Below are 16,490 nucleotides of genomic sequence, written 5' to 3'. Positions count from 1 at the left end.
GTCACAGAGCTGGTAGTTGAGGTCAAACTTGATTCGAAATGCCATGCTGTTAATGCTCCAGCACTCCAGTTTTTCTTAAAACTGAGAGTTATATAAATTTCTTTTAAAGAAAAAATAAATTTATGGATCCCTCATTTTGACTTAATTATTTTTAATATACCATTACTTAAGAAACAAAGCCTTACGTATAAACTTCATATGCATATAGTTCGAATACAACTATGAAACCAAAAGAAATTCACAATTTCAATACAAAAAAACAATGGAATCAATGGAATTCAAAGCAGTATCAATAGTATAATGTGACAAATAGTAGTGTTTTATAACAACCAAATCATTGTTACAGAGTTTAATAGTGGAAACAGTAGGAGATCAAATACTAAATTTATATTGTGAGTCAAATAAGATTGGTACAGAGAAAGCGTGTTCATATAAATATACTACTAAAAAGCAGTATTAATAACTCTGAGATGTTATTTGCTAGTTCATTAAAATCAGGCATTATATTTAGGCTGACCTTTGTCAGTGAGCAATCTTTGAATGTCAGCATTAATGGGAACAACTTGATAACCCCGTGGAGTTATGTTGTTTACTTGATGACAAGAGTAGCATAGAAGTGTGATAAGCAGAGTAATACCCGCCCCCCATGTCTATTTCCTAATTCCCAGAATCTGTGAATATGTTAGGTTGCATGGCAAAGGGTAACATTGCTAACCAGCTGACCTTAAACTAGGAGATTTTCCTGGATCATGTAGGTGGGCCAAATATTAACACAGTGGTTCTTAAAAGTAGAGGAGAAGAGTAGAAGAAAAGAGTCAGAGAAAAAGGTCTGAACATGGAAACAACATCAGAATGATAAAATGTGAGAAGGACTCAACTGGCCATTGCTGCCTTTGAAGATGGAGGAAAGGGAGCTTGAGTCAATGAATGCAGGCGGTCTCTACAAGCTGGGAAATGCAAAAAATTCTGCCCCAGAGCCTTCAGAAGGCAACACAGCTCTGCTGACACTTTGATTTTAGCCCACTGAGAAATACGTCAAGCTTTTAAGATAAAGAACTGTAAGATAATACATTTGTGTTGTTTTAAGCCACTGAGTTTGAAGTATGGCAGCAATGGGAAACTAATACAGCATCATTCTTGAAATCCTTAAATAAATGGCTGGTCCAATTATTGTTGAGATTTGGAACATTCATTTAGTCTTTACTGCTGTACTTATTGTTAGAGAACTATGGCTAATTGGTATTTTTAATGAAGGGACCCATGCAGTGCATCTTACCGGCAGCAAGAGTATGCCACTGACTGTTCAGAGCAGGCTTTTATGGGATTGGTGTGGATGACCGGTGATGACTCAGTTCTCACATCACTGCTAGGAAACCTTCATTCTTAGAGTAAGCTTCAATGTCATATGATCTTCACTTGAAGTTCACTTAGTCATAAACATAAACAAAAAAATGAGGTCCCTGAAATTGCATGGCAGTACTTGATTATAAGGTTATCATCTAGGACCTATGTATTAGATGGTCCAGAGTATGTATATAGAGGTTTGTAAAGATTATCATAAGAATTAAAATTCCACCCATGAGCTTGGTGCCTCACCTCTCCTATCCTTTATTTCTTTAACTTTAAAATGGGACACCTCATTTGAGGATTAAATGTGTTGGCACTGGTATAATGCCTAGTGTTTGATGAGCATTGGCCCAGAGCAGGAATTAGCAACTTATAAACTAATTCCAGTCTTCTTTCATTATTCCAAATGGTTTTCACTTAAGTTAAACAGTTAGTCTCTGACTTCAATTCCGTATTATTAATGACTTTGTTCTAGTTACTGGGTAACATCTAAGCTAAATCTCTTTGCCCTTCCCCACTGAGTGTCCACTTCCTATGAGAAGAGAAAGCTGAAATGGCCAGACTAAAAGTGTCATATGCTAGAATGAAAGTGGAGAAGGGAAAGATCTTTCCATATTTGCCTTATACCTTGACCTCATCACTTTTACAATGCCAACCCTGAAAGACTTTGAGGAAATTTTACACATTTGGGTATGAGTCCTACTATCTGTACAGTTCCCAGTTCCTAAAAACACAAATCAGATTTTATCAATAAGCAGTTGCAATTGTCATAATTGTCATGAGGATTCTCAGGCTTCTTTTCCTTTTTTTTTTTTTTTTTTAACAGAGCCTAGCTCTGTTGCCCAGGCTGGAGTGCAGTGGTGCAATCTTGGCTCACTGCAACCTTTGCCTCCCAGATTCAAATGATTCTCGTGCCTCAGCCTTCCAAGTAGCTGAGACTACAGGCATGTGCCACCACACCCTGCTAATTTTGTATTTTTTGTAGAGACAGGCTTTCCACCATTTTGCCAGACTGGTCTCGACCTCCTAAGCTCAAAACCGTCAGCCTGCCGCAGCCTCCCAAAGTGCTGAAATTACAGGCTTGAGCCACTGCGCCCAGGCCTGAAGACTTATTTTTGATGTCATAGTTATCAGTGTTTTCTTGCCTCCATTTCTATATTTACTTTCAATCATTTTATTTTTGTTTGACTGTCTCATCCTGATATAGGATTATTTAATTATTTGCTATTTTCTGAAGGAATTATAGAAGATTGTCAGAGTTGGTCAGAAAGTAATTGACAGAGGTGAATTTGCAGTTTAAAACTTTTGGCTTCCAGCCTTGAGATTAATTCATTCAGCTACATTGCCTCTTTAATTGTAGATCTGATCTTAAAACAAAAAACAAACAAACAAACAAAAAAACACTCATGTATTTTTGCTACAGAACAAGCTTATTGACATTGTCTCTAACAGTGTTAGTGATTTAAACAGAGAGAGCAACCTTATCCTTTCAGTAGTTTTCTTTTGTGTAGCCTTGGACTAACTGTCAGGAATAGTTTCCTTATTGCAAAAATGAGACTCTAGAATTAGCAAGAAAGTTTGAGCACAGAATGCCAAGAATGAAGGATATTTATTGCATGATTTCTTTATTAACCCAAATTGAAAAAAAAATTACAAATGAATAACCTAAAATCCACTGGTAGAAAATTAAAAGGTACAAATAGGATTTAAAGAGAAATCCAAACTTTCCCATGAAGTAGAATTTGTTGAATTGATTTTTGTCCTTGTTTTTCTTTCCTCCATAGTTCTTAATGCAACTTGATTTTATTTGGTCAAAAGATGCTTGTTAGTCTGGTAGAGATGATCTTGTCTAATTTTCTTTTTTTTTTTTTGAGACAGTCTTGCTCTGTTGCCCAGGCTGGAGTGCAGTAACATGATCTCGGCTCACTGCAACCTCCGCCTTCTGTGTTCAAGCGATTCTCCTGCCTCAGCCTCCTGAGTAGCTGGGACTACAGGCACACACCACCACACCCAGCTAATTTTTGTATTTTTAGTAGAGACGGGGTTTCACCATGTTGGCCAGGATGGCCTTGATCTCTTGACTTCGTGATCTGCCCACCTTGGCCTCCCAAAGTGCTGGGATTACGGGCGTGAGCTACCACGCCCAGCCTAATTCTTTTTAGTTTATCTTATTTAACCTATGGCCTGCTTTTTAACATCATTAACCGCCAGCACCACCTTGAAATGTCTCTAGGTTTCCATGATACCTCAGGCTTCTGTTTTCTTTTTTTCATTCTTGTTTATTCTGAAAACTTTCTTTTATGGGCCCCTCTTTATCTTCCTGGCTGTTAAGTATTGATGCAGTCAAGTACACTGAGCTAGTGTAATTTTCTTAGTGAACCGTCTATTGATGATTTCATCTACTACCATGGTGCCATTTGCCATCTCTATGCTGAAGATTTCCAAATCTTTATGATTTCTGGCCCTTTTGTTTCTCCAGATTTCTGAGCACATTTATCAAATTGTTTATCGGATGTTCACATTCTAAAGTCACAGAGTCACCTGAAGCTAAACTTTTCTCTCTCTTCCAAATTTACTTCTCTATTTTTGGGGGCGGGGGTCGGAGAATGGAGGGAGGTAAATGAAAATACCATTCATGCAGTTTCCCAAGCCCCAAACTTGGGCAAAATCTTTAATTTCTTCTTTTCCCTCATTTCTTACATACAATAAATCATTAAGGTCTGCACTTCTTTTTCCTAAGTGTCCTCTGAATTTATCCATTTTTCTTTGCTCTGTCAGGTTACCATCTTGCTTGTTGTACTTCAGCTGTTTCCTCTGCTTGGAATACTTTATCCACATCTCCCTTTCCCTAGGCTGCCAATTCCAACTTGTCTTTTAAGTGCAATTACATTTGACCCTTGAATGGTATGGGTTTGAACCACATTGGTCTACTTATGCTTGGGTTTTATGCCGCCTTTGCTACCCTAAGACAGCAAGACCAACCCCTCCTCTTCCTCTTCCTCGTCAGTCTACTCAATATGAAGATGACAAGGATAAAGGCCTTGATGGTGATCCATTTCCACTTAATGAGTAGTTGGTATATTTTCTCTTCGTTATGATTTTCCTAATAACATTTTCTTGTCTCTAGCTTACTTTACTGTAAGAATACAGTAAATAATACATTTAACATGCAAAATGTGTGTTAATTATTTCTGTTATCTGTAAGGCTTCTGCTCAACAGTAGGCTATTAGTAGTTAAGTTTGGGGTAGTCAAAAGTTAAACATGGATTTTTGACTGCACAGGGGTTGACACCTTAACCCCCACATTGTCTGAGGATCAACTGTACCCCTGAAAACCTACTTTACTCACTAAGACTAGGTTAGGCTCTAACTCCTCTTTGCTCCCAAAGCACTCAATGTTCACCTTTTCCAAGGCCCTTAAATTGTGTTATAATTGCACATTTTCTTATTGGTATTTCCCACAAGACTGAAGTACTTAGGAGCAGGAATTATGCTTTTTTTTTATTCAAAAAAAATTTTTTTATTATACTTTAGGTTCTAGGGTACATGTGCACAACATGCAGGTTTGTTACATGTGTATCCATGTGCCATGTTGGTGTGCTGCATCCATTAACTCGTCGTTTACATTAGGTATATCTCCTAATGCTATCCCTCCCCCTTCCCGCCACCCCACGACAGGCCCCGGTGTGTGATGTTCCCCTTCCTGTGTCCAAGTGTTCTCATTGTTCAATTCCCACCTATGAGTGAGAACATGTGGTGTTTGGTTTTCTGTCCTTGTGATAGTTTGCTGAGAATGATGGTTTCCAGCTTCATCCATGTCCCTACAAAGGACATGAACTCATCCTTTTTCATGGCTGCATATTATTCCATGGTGTATATGTGCCACATTTTCTTAATCCAGTCTATCATTGTTGGACATTTGGCTTGGTTCCAAGTCTTTGCTATTGTGGATAGTGCCGCAATAAACATACGTGTGCATGTGTCTTTATAGCAGCATGATTTATAATCCTTTGGGTATATACCCAGTAATGGGATGGCTGGGTCAAATGGTATTTCTAGTTCTAGATCCTTGAGGAATCACCACACTGTCTTCCACAAAGGTTGAACTAGTTTACAATCCCACCAACAGTGTAAAAGTGTTCCTATTTCTCCACATCCTCTCCAGCACCTGTTGTTTCCTGACTTTTTAATGATCACTATTCTAACTGGTGTGAGATGGTATCTCATTGTGGTTTTGATTTGCATTTCTCTGATGGCCAGTGATGATGGACATTTTTTCATGTGTCTGTTGGCTGCATAAATGTCTTCTTTTGAGAAGTGTCTGTTCATATCCTTTGCCCACTTTTTGATGGGGTTGTTTGATTTTTTCTTGTAAATTTGTTTGAGTTCATTGTAGATTCTGGATATTAGCCCTTTGTCAGATGGGTAGATTGCAAAAATTTTCTCCCATTTTGTAGGTTGCCTGTCCACTCTGATGGTAGTTTCTTTTGCTGTGCAGAAGCTCTTTAGTTTAATTAGATCCCATTTGTCAATTTTGGCTTTTGTTGCCATTGCTTTTGGTGTTTTAGACATGAAGACCTTGCCCATGCCTATGTCCTGAATGGTATTGCCTAGGTTTTCTTCTAGGGTTTTTATGGTTTTAGGTCTAACATTTAAACCTTTAATCCATCTTGAATTAATTTTTGTATAAGGTGTAAGGAAGGGATCCAGTTTCAGCTTTCTACATATGGCTAGCCAGTTTTCCCAGCACCATTATTAAATAAGGAATCCTTTCCCCATTTCGTGTTTTTGTCGGGTTTGTCAAAGATCAAATGGTTGTAGATGTGTGGTATTATTTCTGAGGGCTCTGTTCTGTTCCATTGATCTATATCTCTGTTTTGGTACCAGTACCATGCTGTTTTGGTTACTGTAGCCTTGTAGTATAGTTTGAAGTCAGGTAGCATGATGCCTCCAGCTTTGTTCTTTTGGCTTAGGCTTGTCTTGGCAATGCGGGCTCTTTTTTGGTTCCATATGAACTTTAAAGTCATTTTTTCCAATTCTGTGAAGAAAGTTATTGGTAGTTTGATGGGGATGGCATTGAATCTATAATTACCTTGGGCAGTATGGCCATTTTCATGATATTGACTCTTCCTATTCATGAGCATGGAATGTTCTTCCATTTGTTTGTGTCCTCTTTTATTTCATTGAGCAGTGGTTTGTAGTTCTCCTCGAAGAGGTCCTTCACATCCCTTGTAAGTTGGATTCCTAGGTATTTTATTCTCTTTGAAGCAATTGTGAATGAGATTTTTACTGAGCACCTACTATGGGTTGGGTGCTGTTCTAGGCATAGGGGATATAATCATGAAAGACAGATTCTCTTTCTTATGTTTTTTATGTTCTGGACAGTAAGTAAACAAATTAAAAAGATCATTTTAGGCAAAGATAAATGCTATGAGAATGAAACATGAGAATGAAACGTGTGACTAGGAAAGAAGAAGGGCTAATTTAGATTAGGTATGAGGAAGCCTCACTAAGAAGATAGGTTTGACCTAAGACCTAAAGGATGATAAAGATCTGGACATGTGAAAATCTGGGGACAGAGTGTTTTCAAAGCAAGGGGAAGAGCAACATCAAACAGGTGAAGCAAACTTCAAGTGTTGTAGGCAAATGAAGATTATGTACTCTCAGGAGTGGAGTGAGGAGAAGAGAAGTAGTTCAGGAATTCTAAGAGTAGTTGGGGACCAGATAACAAAGGGATTTGAAGGCCTTGCTAAGAAATTTGATTGTGTTCTAAATGGGAACTTTTGGAGAGTTGGAGAAGTAACATGATATGAATATAGCATAGAATGGGTATGGTGGCAGAGGTAGAAGCAGACAGACCAGTTGGGAAGCTATTGCTATAGTCTACCTGGGAGATTATGGTGGCTTTAACCAAAGTGATAATCTGGATTAGTGTTGGCTAATACTGTAGCCACTGGCCACATGTGGCTGTGTAAATTTAAATTAATTAAAATGAAAAATTTAGTTGTCTGGTCACACTAGCCACATTTCAAATACTTAATAGCTACATATGTTTAGTGACCACTGTGTTAGACAGAGCAGATAAAAAACATTTCTATCGTTATAGGAAGTTCTGTTCAACAGTCCTGGTCTAGATGGAGAGAAATGGATGGATTTGATATGTGTTTTGGAGGGAGAACTAATGAATTACTGATGGGTTAGATAAGGAGGAGAAAGAAAGGATTTTTTTTTTTTTTTTTTTTTTTTGGCTTAAGCAACTGGGATTTTGGGTTTTGGCTTGAGCAAGTAGGTAGTGATAGTGGTGGCATTTTCTGAGATGGAAAGAATGGAAAAGAAACATTAGAGAGATGTGAACATTAAGGATACTGTTTTGGCCATGATAAGCTAAGAATCCATTAGACATGTAAATGGAGATATCATCTATCATCTTTATCTCTCCTGCAAGTAGCACAGTAGTAGGTATTCAATAATTACTTGTAGCTCCATAAAGAGGTGACGTTTGAACAAGGTCCTGATGGCCCTAGGAGCCCAAGCAAGAACAAAAGAATGAAGGTGTAAGGAATATGGTGTATTGGGAACAAACAGTCTGGTTTGTCTGCTGCACAGAGTATGTATAGGGAAGTGGAAAAATAAAGTCAGAAAGGCAGGTTGTTGGTTGATCCATTCATTCAACAGATGACACCATTTAGGCAATAGGGATACAGCAACAGACAAAAAGGCAACAACAACAAAATCCTTGCTATTATAGAGATTGTATTAGTGTGTGGTGGAGGGGTGGTGGGGAAATAGACAATAAATCCCTTATTATATGTCATATGTTAGACAGTGAAGAGGTGAGGGGATATGCCATGTAGATATCTGGCGGTGGCGGGGTGGGGGGAATGTTACACATAGAGGGAAGAGCAAATACAAAGGAAAGTAGAAATTCCTGCAGGTCAGAGATCAAGGGAGCAGAATGATCTAGGAGGATTAGAGTAAGAGATGAGGTCAGAGACGTAAAGGGCATTATAGGCCATTGTCAGGGCTTTGGCTTTTACTCTTGTGTAAGATGGGAAGCCATTGGAAGGCTTTGATTAGAGGTATGATGTGATCTGACTTACTTTTAGACTGTAGGTGAGCAAGAGTTGAAGCAGGGAAACCAATTAGGAGTCAATTGCAGTGATCTGTAAAAGATGATGTTGGCTTGGAATAGAGCATAGTGTAGTAGTGTTTAGAAGTAAGCATGTTTTGTATGTACTTTCAAGATAGAGTCAACAGCATTTGCTAACAGATAAAATGTCAGTTGTGAGAGGAAAGAAGTTAAGGATGACTCCAAGGCGTCTGGCCTTGGCGAAAAAACAAGGATGGAGTTGCCAGTAACTGAAGTGGAGAAGATTGTAGGAGGAACAGGTTTGAGGTAGGATGTTAGGGGGGTGGTTTCAACAATTTAATTTTGGTTTTATGAAGTTGAAATGCTTATTAGGCATCCAAGTAGAGATGTAAGTAGGCTGTTGAATAAGTGAATCTGGAGTTCAGGGGAGAGGTGTAAGCTAGAGAGATAAATTTGGAAGCCATCAGCAGACAGACTGTATTTAAGATATTTAAAGCCCTAAGACTGGATGAAATCACCAGGATAAACAAGAAGTCCAAGGACTGGGCTCTAGAACACTATGATGCTAACATGTCTGAAAAATGAGGAGGAACCAGTAAAAGAGAATGAAAGTGATCAGTGAGGTGGGAGGAAAATTAAGGGAATCAGGTAATCTTGAAGCCAAGAGAAGAAAGTGTTTCAGGAAAGATCACCAACTGCCCCTTTTACTGGTGAATATTGAGTAAGATGATAACTGAGAATTGACTGTTAGAATTTGGCAACGTGGAGATTGCTGTTGTCTTTGAAAAGAACCAATTTATTGGAATGATGAGGGCAAAAACCTGATGTAAAGGGTTTAAGAGAGAATATGAGATAAAAAAGAGGAGATAGTAACTATAGGCAGGAGAGGAGAGACATAGGAGTGGTAACCAGAAGGGAATGTGGAGTCTAAGCGAGGTTAGCTTTTTAAAATGGGAGATATTATAGAATGTTGGTATGCCAAAAGGAGTGATTCAGTCAAGAGGAAGGAATTGATACAAAAGAAAGAGGGGCTAATTATAGAAGCCAAGTCCCTTCATAGGTGTGGGAGATAATCGAGTGCATAACTGGAGGAGTTAGTCTTTGAAAGTATATGACCATGGAGTGGTTGGCTATGTGTGGTGGAAGAAAAGATAATTAGAAATGAGGCGTTCAAAGAACTTAAAGGCCATATGTTAAGATATTTTAAGACTTAAGACTGGATGTGGTTACCAAAGATATGAGTACAGATAAACAAGAAGTCCAAGGACTGAGCTCTAGAGCACTATGATGTTAACATGTCTGTTTCTATCACAGATTATCTATAAAGATATCACTTACACCTTAAACAGTGACAGTAGTAGCAATGGGGAAAAAGACATTAATTCAGAATGAGAAGGAGTTAGTAAGAAGATTGATTGATGACTATAATGTGAAAAGGTATTAGGAGGTATTATCTGATGGCCTGCACTTCAAAGACAATGAGATTTTTGAGGTAGTAAGTTTTGGGTAAGAATTTCTTTTAGATCAGAGTTCATTCGTTACTAGACTGTGCAAATTTGCCAGTATTTAAAATTTCATTAAATTAATGTGAATTAATGCATCTAGGCTCTGATCAACAGTGGCTTCCAGTGTGTCAGAAAAAGAGACACATTATATGCCTTTGGCTAGAGGTACACTACACTACCTAGTCTTTCAAATGAAAACAAAAATTGCAAAAATGAAACAAATCTGATCACGTATCTAGATTTAAGAGTGGGTTAGAAATTGTGCATTATGCTGCTATAAAGGATGGAACAACAAAATTCATACTGTGGAATCCTCTTTAACACAAACTAACTGGTTTCTTCAACAAAAGAATGCGAGAAAAAAAACAACAGATGGAGGAGCAACCTATAAATTAGAAGAGACATAAGAGACAAATGAACCAATTACAATATACTGATTGTGTTTGTATCAATAAATCTTCTGATTGGATATTTGATGACATTCATGGTTTTTTAAATTTATGCATGATAACAATATTTTGCATATTGTGCATACACACATATATTTTTAAGTTATCCTTTAGAGATATGTACAGATTTATTTACAAAGGAAGTGAAATCCAAATTCAATGTGAAATGATGACTGAAAACATATGCTTTTACAAAGTTAATAACCAAGACATTAATTACCTTAGACTCTAGAATGTTATAGAAAGTTTGACTTATTCTATATGTCCATACATAAATAAGAAAAGCACTGTCAACTCAATAAACATGGGCAAAAGACACAGCATTTTCTACGAAGAAATGTATATGGTGTTTTGCAACTGTTGGAGAATATATAAATCCACCAGTTTTCTAAAGATTTTAGCATTGCCAAACTTCCTTTGGAAAACTGTCTTTGGTATTATCTTTTCAATTGGAACATACACAATAACTATGACTCAGCAGTTACACTCATCAGTGTATATCAAGGAGAAAATCTTGCCATGTAGAAGAATGTTCGTGTTAGTCCATTTTTACGTTACTATAAAGGAATACTGAAGGCTGGGTAATTTATAAAGAAAAGAGGTTTAATTGGCCCACAGTTCTGCAGGCTGTACAGGAAACATGGTGCTGGCTTTTACTTCTAGTAAGGGTCTCAGGATGCTTACAATCATGACAGAAGGCAACTGGGAGCCGGGTTGTCACATGGTGAGCGGGGGAGCAAGAGAGGAAGGAGGAGGAACAAGAGAGGAAGGAGGAGGAGCCAGGCTCCTTTAAATAACCAGCTCTCTCATAACGGAGCAAGAATTCACTTATTACTGAGGCAATGGTGCTAAACCATTCATGAGGGATGGATCTACCCCCATGATCCATTCATGTCCCACCAGTCCCCATGTTCAACATTGGGAATCACATTTCAACGTGAGATTTGGAGGGGATGAACATACAAACCATATTAATGTTCACAGCAGCAAATAATAGCAACGTTGTAGAAACAACCTGAATACTATTTTTTTTTTTTTGAGACAGAGTTTCACTCTTGTTGCCCAGGCTGGAGTGCAGTGGCACTATCTCAGCTCACTGCAGCCTCCGCCTCCCAGGTTCAAGCGATTCTCCTGCCTCAGCCTCCCTAGTAGCTGGGATTACAGGCATGTGCCACCACGCCCGGCTAATCTTTAATTTTTAGTAGAGACGGGGTTTCTCCATGTTGGTCAGGCTGGTCTCAAACTCCCAACCTCAGGTGATTCTCCTGTCTCAGCCTCCCAAAGTGCTGGGATTACAGGCATGAGCCACCACACCTGGCCAAAACTCTTTAGTGGTAGAGTAGATGAATAAATACAATAGGATATTATAACAATGGTCAAATCAAATAACTATAGCAAACACAACAATAGGAATGAATCTCAATAAAATAACTACTAGGATATTACATAGAGCGTGATACCTGGTTTTTAAAGCAAAGAACAGTTTAACGTATATATGATTTTGAATTATTCATATATGTGCAATATACATATGTAGAGAGAGGGGATACACACATGCGTATGTACATATATAAACTGTATAAAAGAGGTGGGAAGGAAAGGATAAACAGGGTGTTCAGGATGACAGCTGCATTGGGTGAGAAGCAATGGGATGGGGAAGGCGGATCCCTGTATTAATTAGTTGGAAGCTGTTGTCAAGGTCTTGGCCTTTTGTCTGTGAGTGGTGGGTTTGTAGGTATTACATTATTAAAAATAGTAATTAAATAAAAGGTCATTCATAGACTACTGAAGACAAGTGTTATCAACCAAGCATGATTGCTACATTTCTATGTAACTGAGTTCTAACTAAAGAAAAATCTTATGTGTATGTAGCTACATAAATAATATTCTAAAATCTCAATAGATTTGACCGCCAAAAAGGTGTACTCATGAATGTTGATTTTTGGCTAACTTTGGAAAGATTTCTATTTTTTTTGATTTTCATATACTGTTTTATGTGGCTATTTCCTAAAAATGCATATAACTTGGTCAACTGGAAAATGCTTAGGATTTTTCTGGATTATTAATTTTATTTTTACCAATTAGAAATGCTGTTTCTGAAAAATTTTTAAAGTACATTAGTTTATTTCTCTGCTGTACTAAGAAAATAATACTGACAAGTATGAGTGATTCATGATTGAATTTCTTGTAATGCTTCAATATACTTGTATTTTAGAGAGCACAAGAGATTTGACTTACTCAGGCCAGGCTTAGAATGTAATCCTGGAATTTGCCTTTTCCACTAAATCCTAAATGTAAAACTGTCTTTTTAAGACTTCTTCCTTCTGAAATTTGTTTCCCTTTGTCCCTACCCCATTGTGGTTAGGGGTGGGGGACAAAGGGAAATTTTATTGGTTGAAGTTTTGCTGTGATTTTGCTATGACTTTTCAGTTTCAGATTACTCTGGTTTTGGCTCTAAGCACTCACGTTATTTAAAAGTGCTAATTTATACATTTACTTAAATACCTACTTTGTTATAGGCACTTTACTAAATACATACTCATTAATCAAATTATTGTAATAATAAAAACATATAATTACAAACTGAGGTGCGTGGTCTGAAGCTCAGGAAAACGCATCTGTGAGTGCAAAAAGGCACCTCACCTGGACTTAGGAAGTGACTTTTAAGCTGAGATCTAAAGGATGATTAGGGCTCAGGTCATAGTATAGGATTCAGGTCAGTGAAAACAGCTTATACAAAGGAGCTGTAGCAGGAGGACGTACAGCATGACTAACACTGAAAAATGTGGTATGACTCAGTGTTGTGACTCAAAGGTGAGACCAAACAACAGAGATGGCAAGGGCCTGATTTATTCAGGACCTAAGAGCAATGGGAAACCTTTGAAAATTCTAAATTGAGAGGCTACTGGAGATCGTATTTGTGTTTGAAGAGAATCTTTATTTAATGTCTGTCTTTCTGGCTAAACTGTAAGCTCCATGACTAGAGGCACCAACTTTTGATCTCACCAAGTACAATACAAGTAGGTACTGAATAAATGTTGTGTCACCATTTAATACCTTAGTGCCTGGCAGACAGTAAGTGGTTAGTAATGATATGGTTTTCATTGCTCTAGACTGGCCTTTAGTGTAAGGCAGTAGCTGCTAAGGATTTAGAGGTTTCATGAAATAATTAATTCCAAGAATATCTGTTGAAGACCTGTGATATACTCAGAAATGGCAGCTAAATTTATTTATTAGAATGTCATCACTACTTTTCTTTTGTGCCCCATCTAGGATGTACAGAGCACAAAAGTGAATGAAAATTGTTACTAAATCAGACCAACCTACAGTGAGGTGCTACAGCAGATGCACCTGCCCTACAGTATTCAGTTTACGTGATCACTTTGGTGCTTGTAAAGATAGCTTTTATAAAACTATTTCTTCTAGAGTTCTCAGTATAATTACCTTTCCAAAGTTCATTTGAAATAGTCTCAATTCTTCTTCAGTCATATTCATTTATTTTATGTAAATTATGATACCTTGCCATGTTTCTTCCCAAAGACTAATGATTGCCATTCAAAATATTTCTTCTGGCCGGGCTCGGTGGCTCATGCCTGTAATCCCAGCATTTTGGGAGGCCGAGATGGGCAGATCACTTGACGTCAGGAGTTCGAGACCAGCCTGGCCAACATGGTGAAACCCCGTCTCTAATAAAAATACAAAAATTAGCCAGGCATGGTGGTGCATGCCTGTAATCCCAGCTACTCGGGAGATTGAGGCAGGAGAATTTCTTGAACCCAGGAGGTGGGGTGCGCAGTGAGCCGAGAGCATGGCCACTGCACTCCAGCCTGGGTGGCAGAGCGAGACTCTGTCTCAAACAAAAGAAAAGAAAATAACTAATTTTAACGTCTCCAAAACTTGATTTGGTAAAATTGTGTATAGGGGTATAAGTTGTAGTTTTTGGGAAAAAAATTTATTTTATCAAATAAAGCTAATTTTTTTTTCTTAGTTTTTAATGTGCCCAGCTTTGGATGCCTAGAAACACAGACACACAGACACACACACACACTTAATTTTTTCATGATGGGAATTGTTTAACATTTACAAAAGTAAAACGGTGAAACCCCATGCATGTCTTATTCAGCTTCAACAATAGTCAATTCATTGTTTTACCTGCTCCCCCCTATTTCCCCACGCCAGATTATTTTGAAGCAAATCTCAACATTATCTTTTTAATCTGTAAACGCTTCAGTATCTACTCTAGAAAATACTTTTTAAATTCTAAATAACATAAACATAGTATCATCACATCTTTTTTTTTTTTTTTTTTTTTTTTTTTTGAGGCGGAGTCTCGCTTTGTCGCCCATGCTGGAGTGCAGTGGCGCGATCACGGCGCACTGCAAGCTCCACCTCCCAGGTTCATGCCATTCTCCTGCCTCAGCCTCCCTAGTAGCTGGGACTACAGGTGCCCGCCACCATGCCCAGCTAATTTTTTGTACTTTTAGTAGAGACGGGGTTTCACCGTGTTTGGTTTAGCCAGGATGGTCTCAGTCTCCTGACCTCGTGATCTGCCCGCCTTGGCCTCCCAAAGTGCTGGGATTACAGGCGTGAGCCACCGCGCCCGGCCTATCATATCTTAATTAAAATAATTAACAACATTATCCACCACTAATCAGCATGTAGACTTTCCTGATTGTTTCATAAATGGTTTTTAAAGTTGGTTTATTTGAATCAGAATCAAAATAAGTCTATACAGCATAATTGGTCAATATGTCTCTTAAGTTACTTTTAACATATAGTTTACCCTTTCCCTTTTTTTTCTTGCATTTTATTTGTTGAGGAAATGGTCATTTTTCACTTTCTGGATTTTGCTGAATGCATCCCTGTAGTATCATATTATGTGTCCAGGAAAATATATGTATGTTTTACAGAAATGAGGTCTTGCTATGTTGCCCAGGCTGGTAGAATACTGACTTTAGAAGATATATTCCACTTAATTGCCAACATGATGCCTATGCTTTTCAAAATCGGTTCCATAAAATCATGTTGAAGATCAGTTATTTTCTTTTCTTAGCACTTTCATGTATGTTCTGTTTTACTGTCAATTCCCCAAAACATTGCCCTGAGCTCAAGTGATTCTCCCACCTTGGCCTTCCAAAGTGCTGGGATTACAGGCGTGAGCCATAGTGTCTGGCCCAAGTATATTTTCTGTTTATCTTTAAATATGTGATACCTGATCTCCTTTGACTGTAAACAAATTTTTGTTTATATGGAAAAATTAATGCTTAACTTAGTTGTTGAAGAGGGAAAGATTTCAAAAATTATGTAAACATGAAAGGGAGGATCTAAAGGAATGGCCACGAGCCTCAAGAAATAGAATAATTTTTTAATGGTCTGTGTTTATTGCTCTGTGATTATTTTGATAACATATAATTTGTTGCCATCTTAAAGTATTATAAAACATTGAAATATAAAATTGTAGCAAGAGTAGATATACCAGGTTGATTTTCGTTAAAGTAACATATTTCGTTAACTTTTTTTAATTAACAAAAAAGATACCAGGTGATCAGCACTCCAACAGATTTTTTTATGGTAATGGAATATGTGTCTGGAGGTGAATTATTTGACTACATCTGTAAGCATGGACGGGTGAGTAACATACTATCTGGTACACTAAATCTCTAAACTAATAAAAAGGAAAGTATTGGGAAATGGAACAATTGCAAAGATATCTTCAAGGTTGAAGTTGTTTTTACCATAATGCTCAACTAAACATATAGAGTGTTAGACAAATTTTCTTTCTTAAAAAGCATACCTTTTGAAATACTGATTTTAGAAAATATGTTTCACTTAATTGCCAACATGATGTGTATGCTTTTTAAAATCTGTTCCATAAAATCATGTTCAGTTATTTCCTTTTCTTAGCACTTTCACATATGTTCTGTTTTAGTTTGTTTTACTGTCAATTCCCTAAAACATTGTGCACATTTAATAATATTAATTGAAATTTAAATATTTCTGCTTAGCAACAAAGAAAAACTTGTCTGTTGACATGTTGAGCTTTGACAAGCTTTTGGCTGGTTTATTTTGTCTGATTTGTTGAGAATTCCAGCATAATTC

The 16,490-nt window shown here is 37.5% G+C and overlaps 1 protein-coding gene across 3 annotated transcripts in view; it reads left to right on the top strand.

Annotated features, from left to right (window-relative positions):
• PRKAA2 (protein kinase AMP-activated catalytic subunit alpha 2) overlaps nt 1-16,490 on the top strand; it is a 63,111-nt gene that overhangs the window by 30,100 nt on the left and 16,521 nt on the right. For all 3 annotated transcript variants that reach the window (XM_054446921.2, XM_063655207.1, XM_063655199.1), the window contains one exon: nt 15,926-16,019. In XM_054446921.2, coding sequence (XP_054302896.1) covers nt 15,926-16,019 — 94 coding nt within the window. The remainder of the gene's footprint in view (nt 1-15,925; nt 16,020-16,490) is intronic.

This window comes from Pongo pygmaeus, chromosome 1 (assembly GCF_028885625.2).
Source record: "Pongo pygmaeus isolate AG05252 chromosome 1, NHGRI_mPonPyg2-v2.0_pri, whole genome shotgun sequence".
Classification (NCBI taxonomy): domain Eukaryota; kingdom Metazoa; phylum Chordata; class Mammalia; order Primates; family Hominidae; genus Pongo; species Pongo pygmaeus.
The sequence above is the reverse complement of the archived record's forward strand: the minus strand, read 5'-3'. Positions and strand labels throughout refer to the sequence as shown.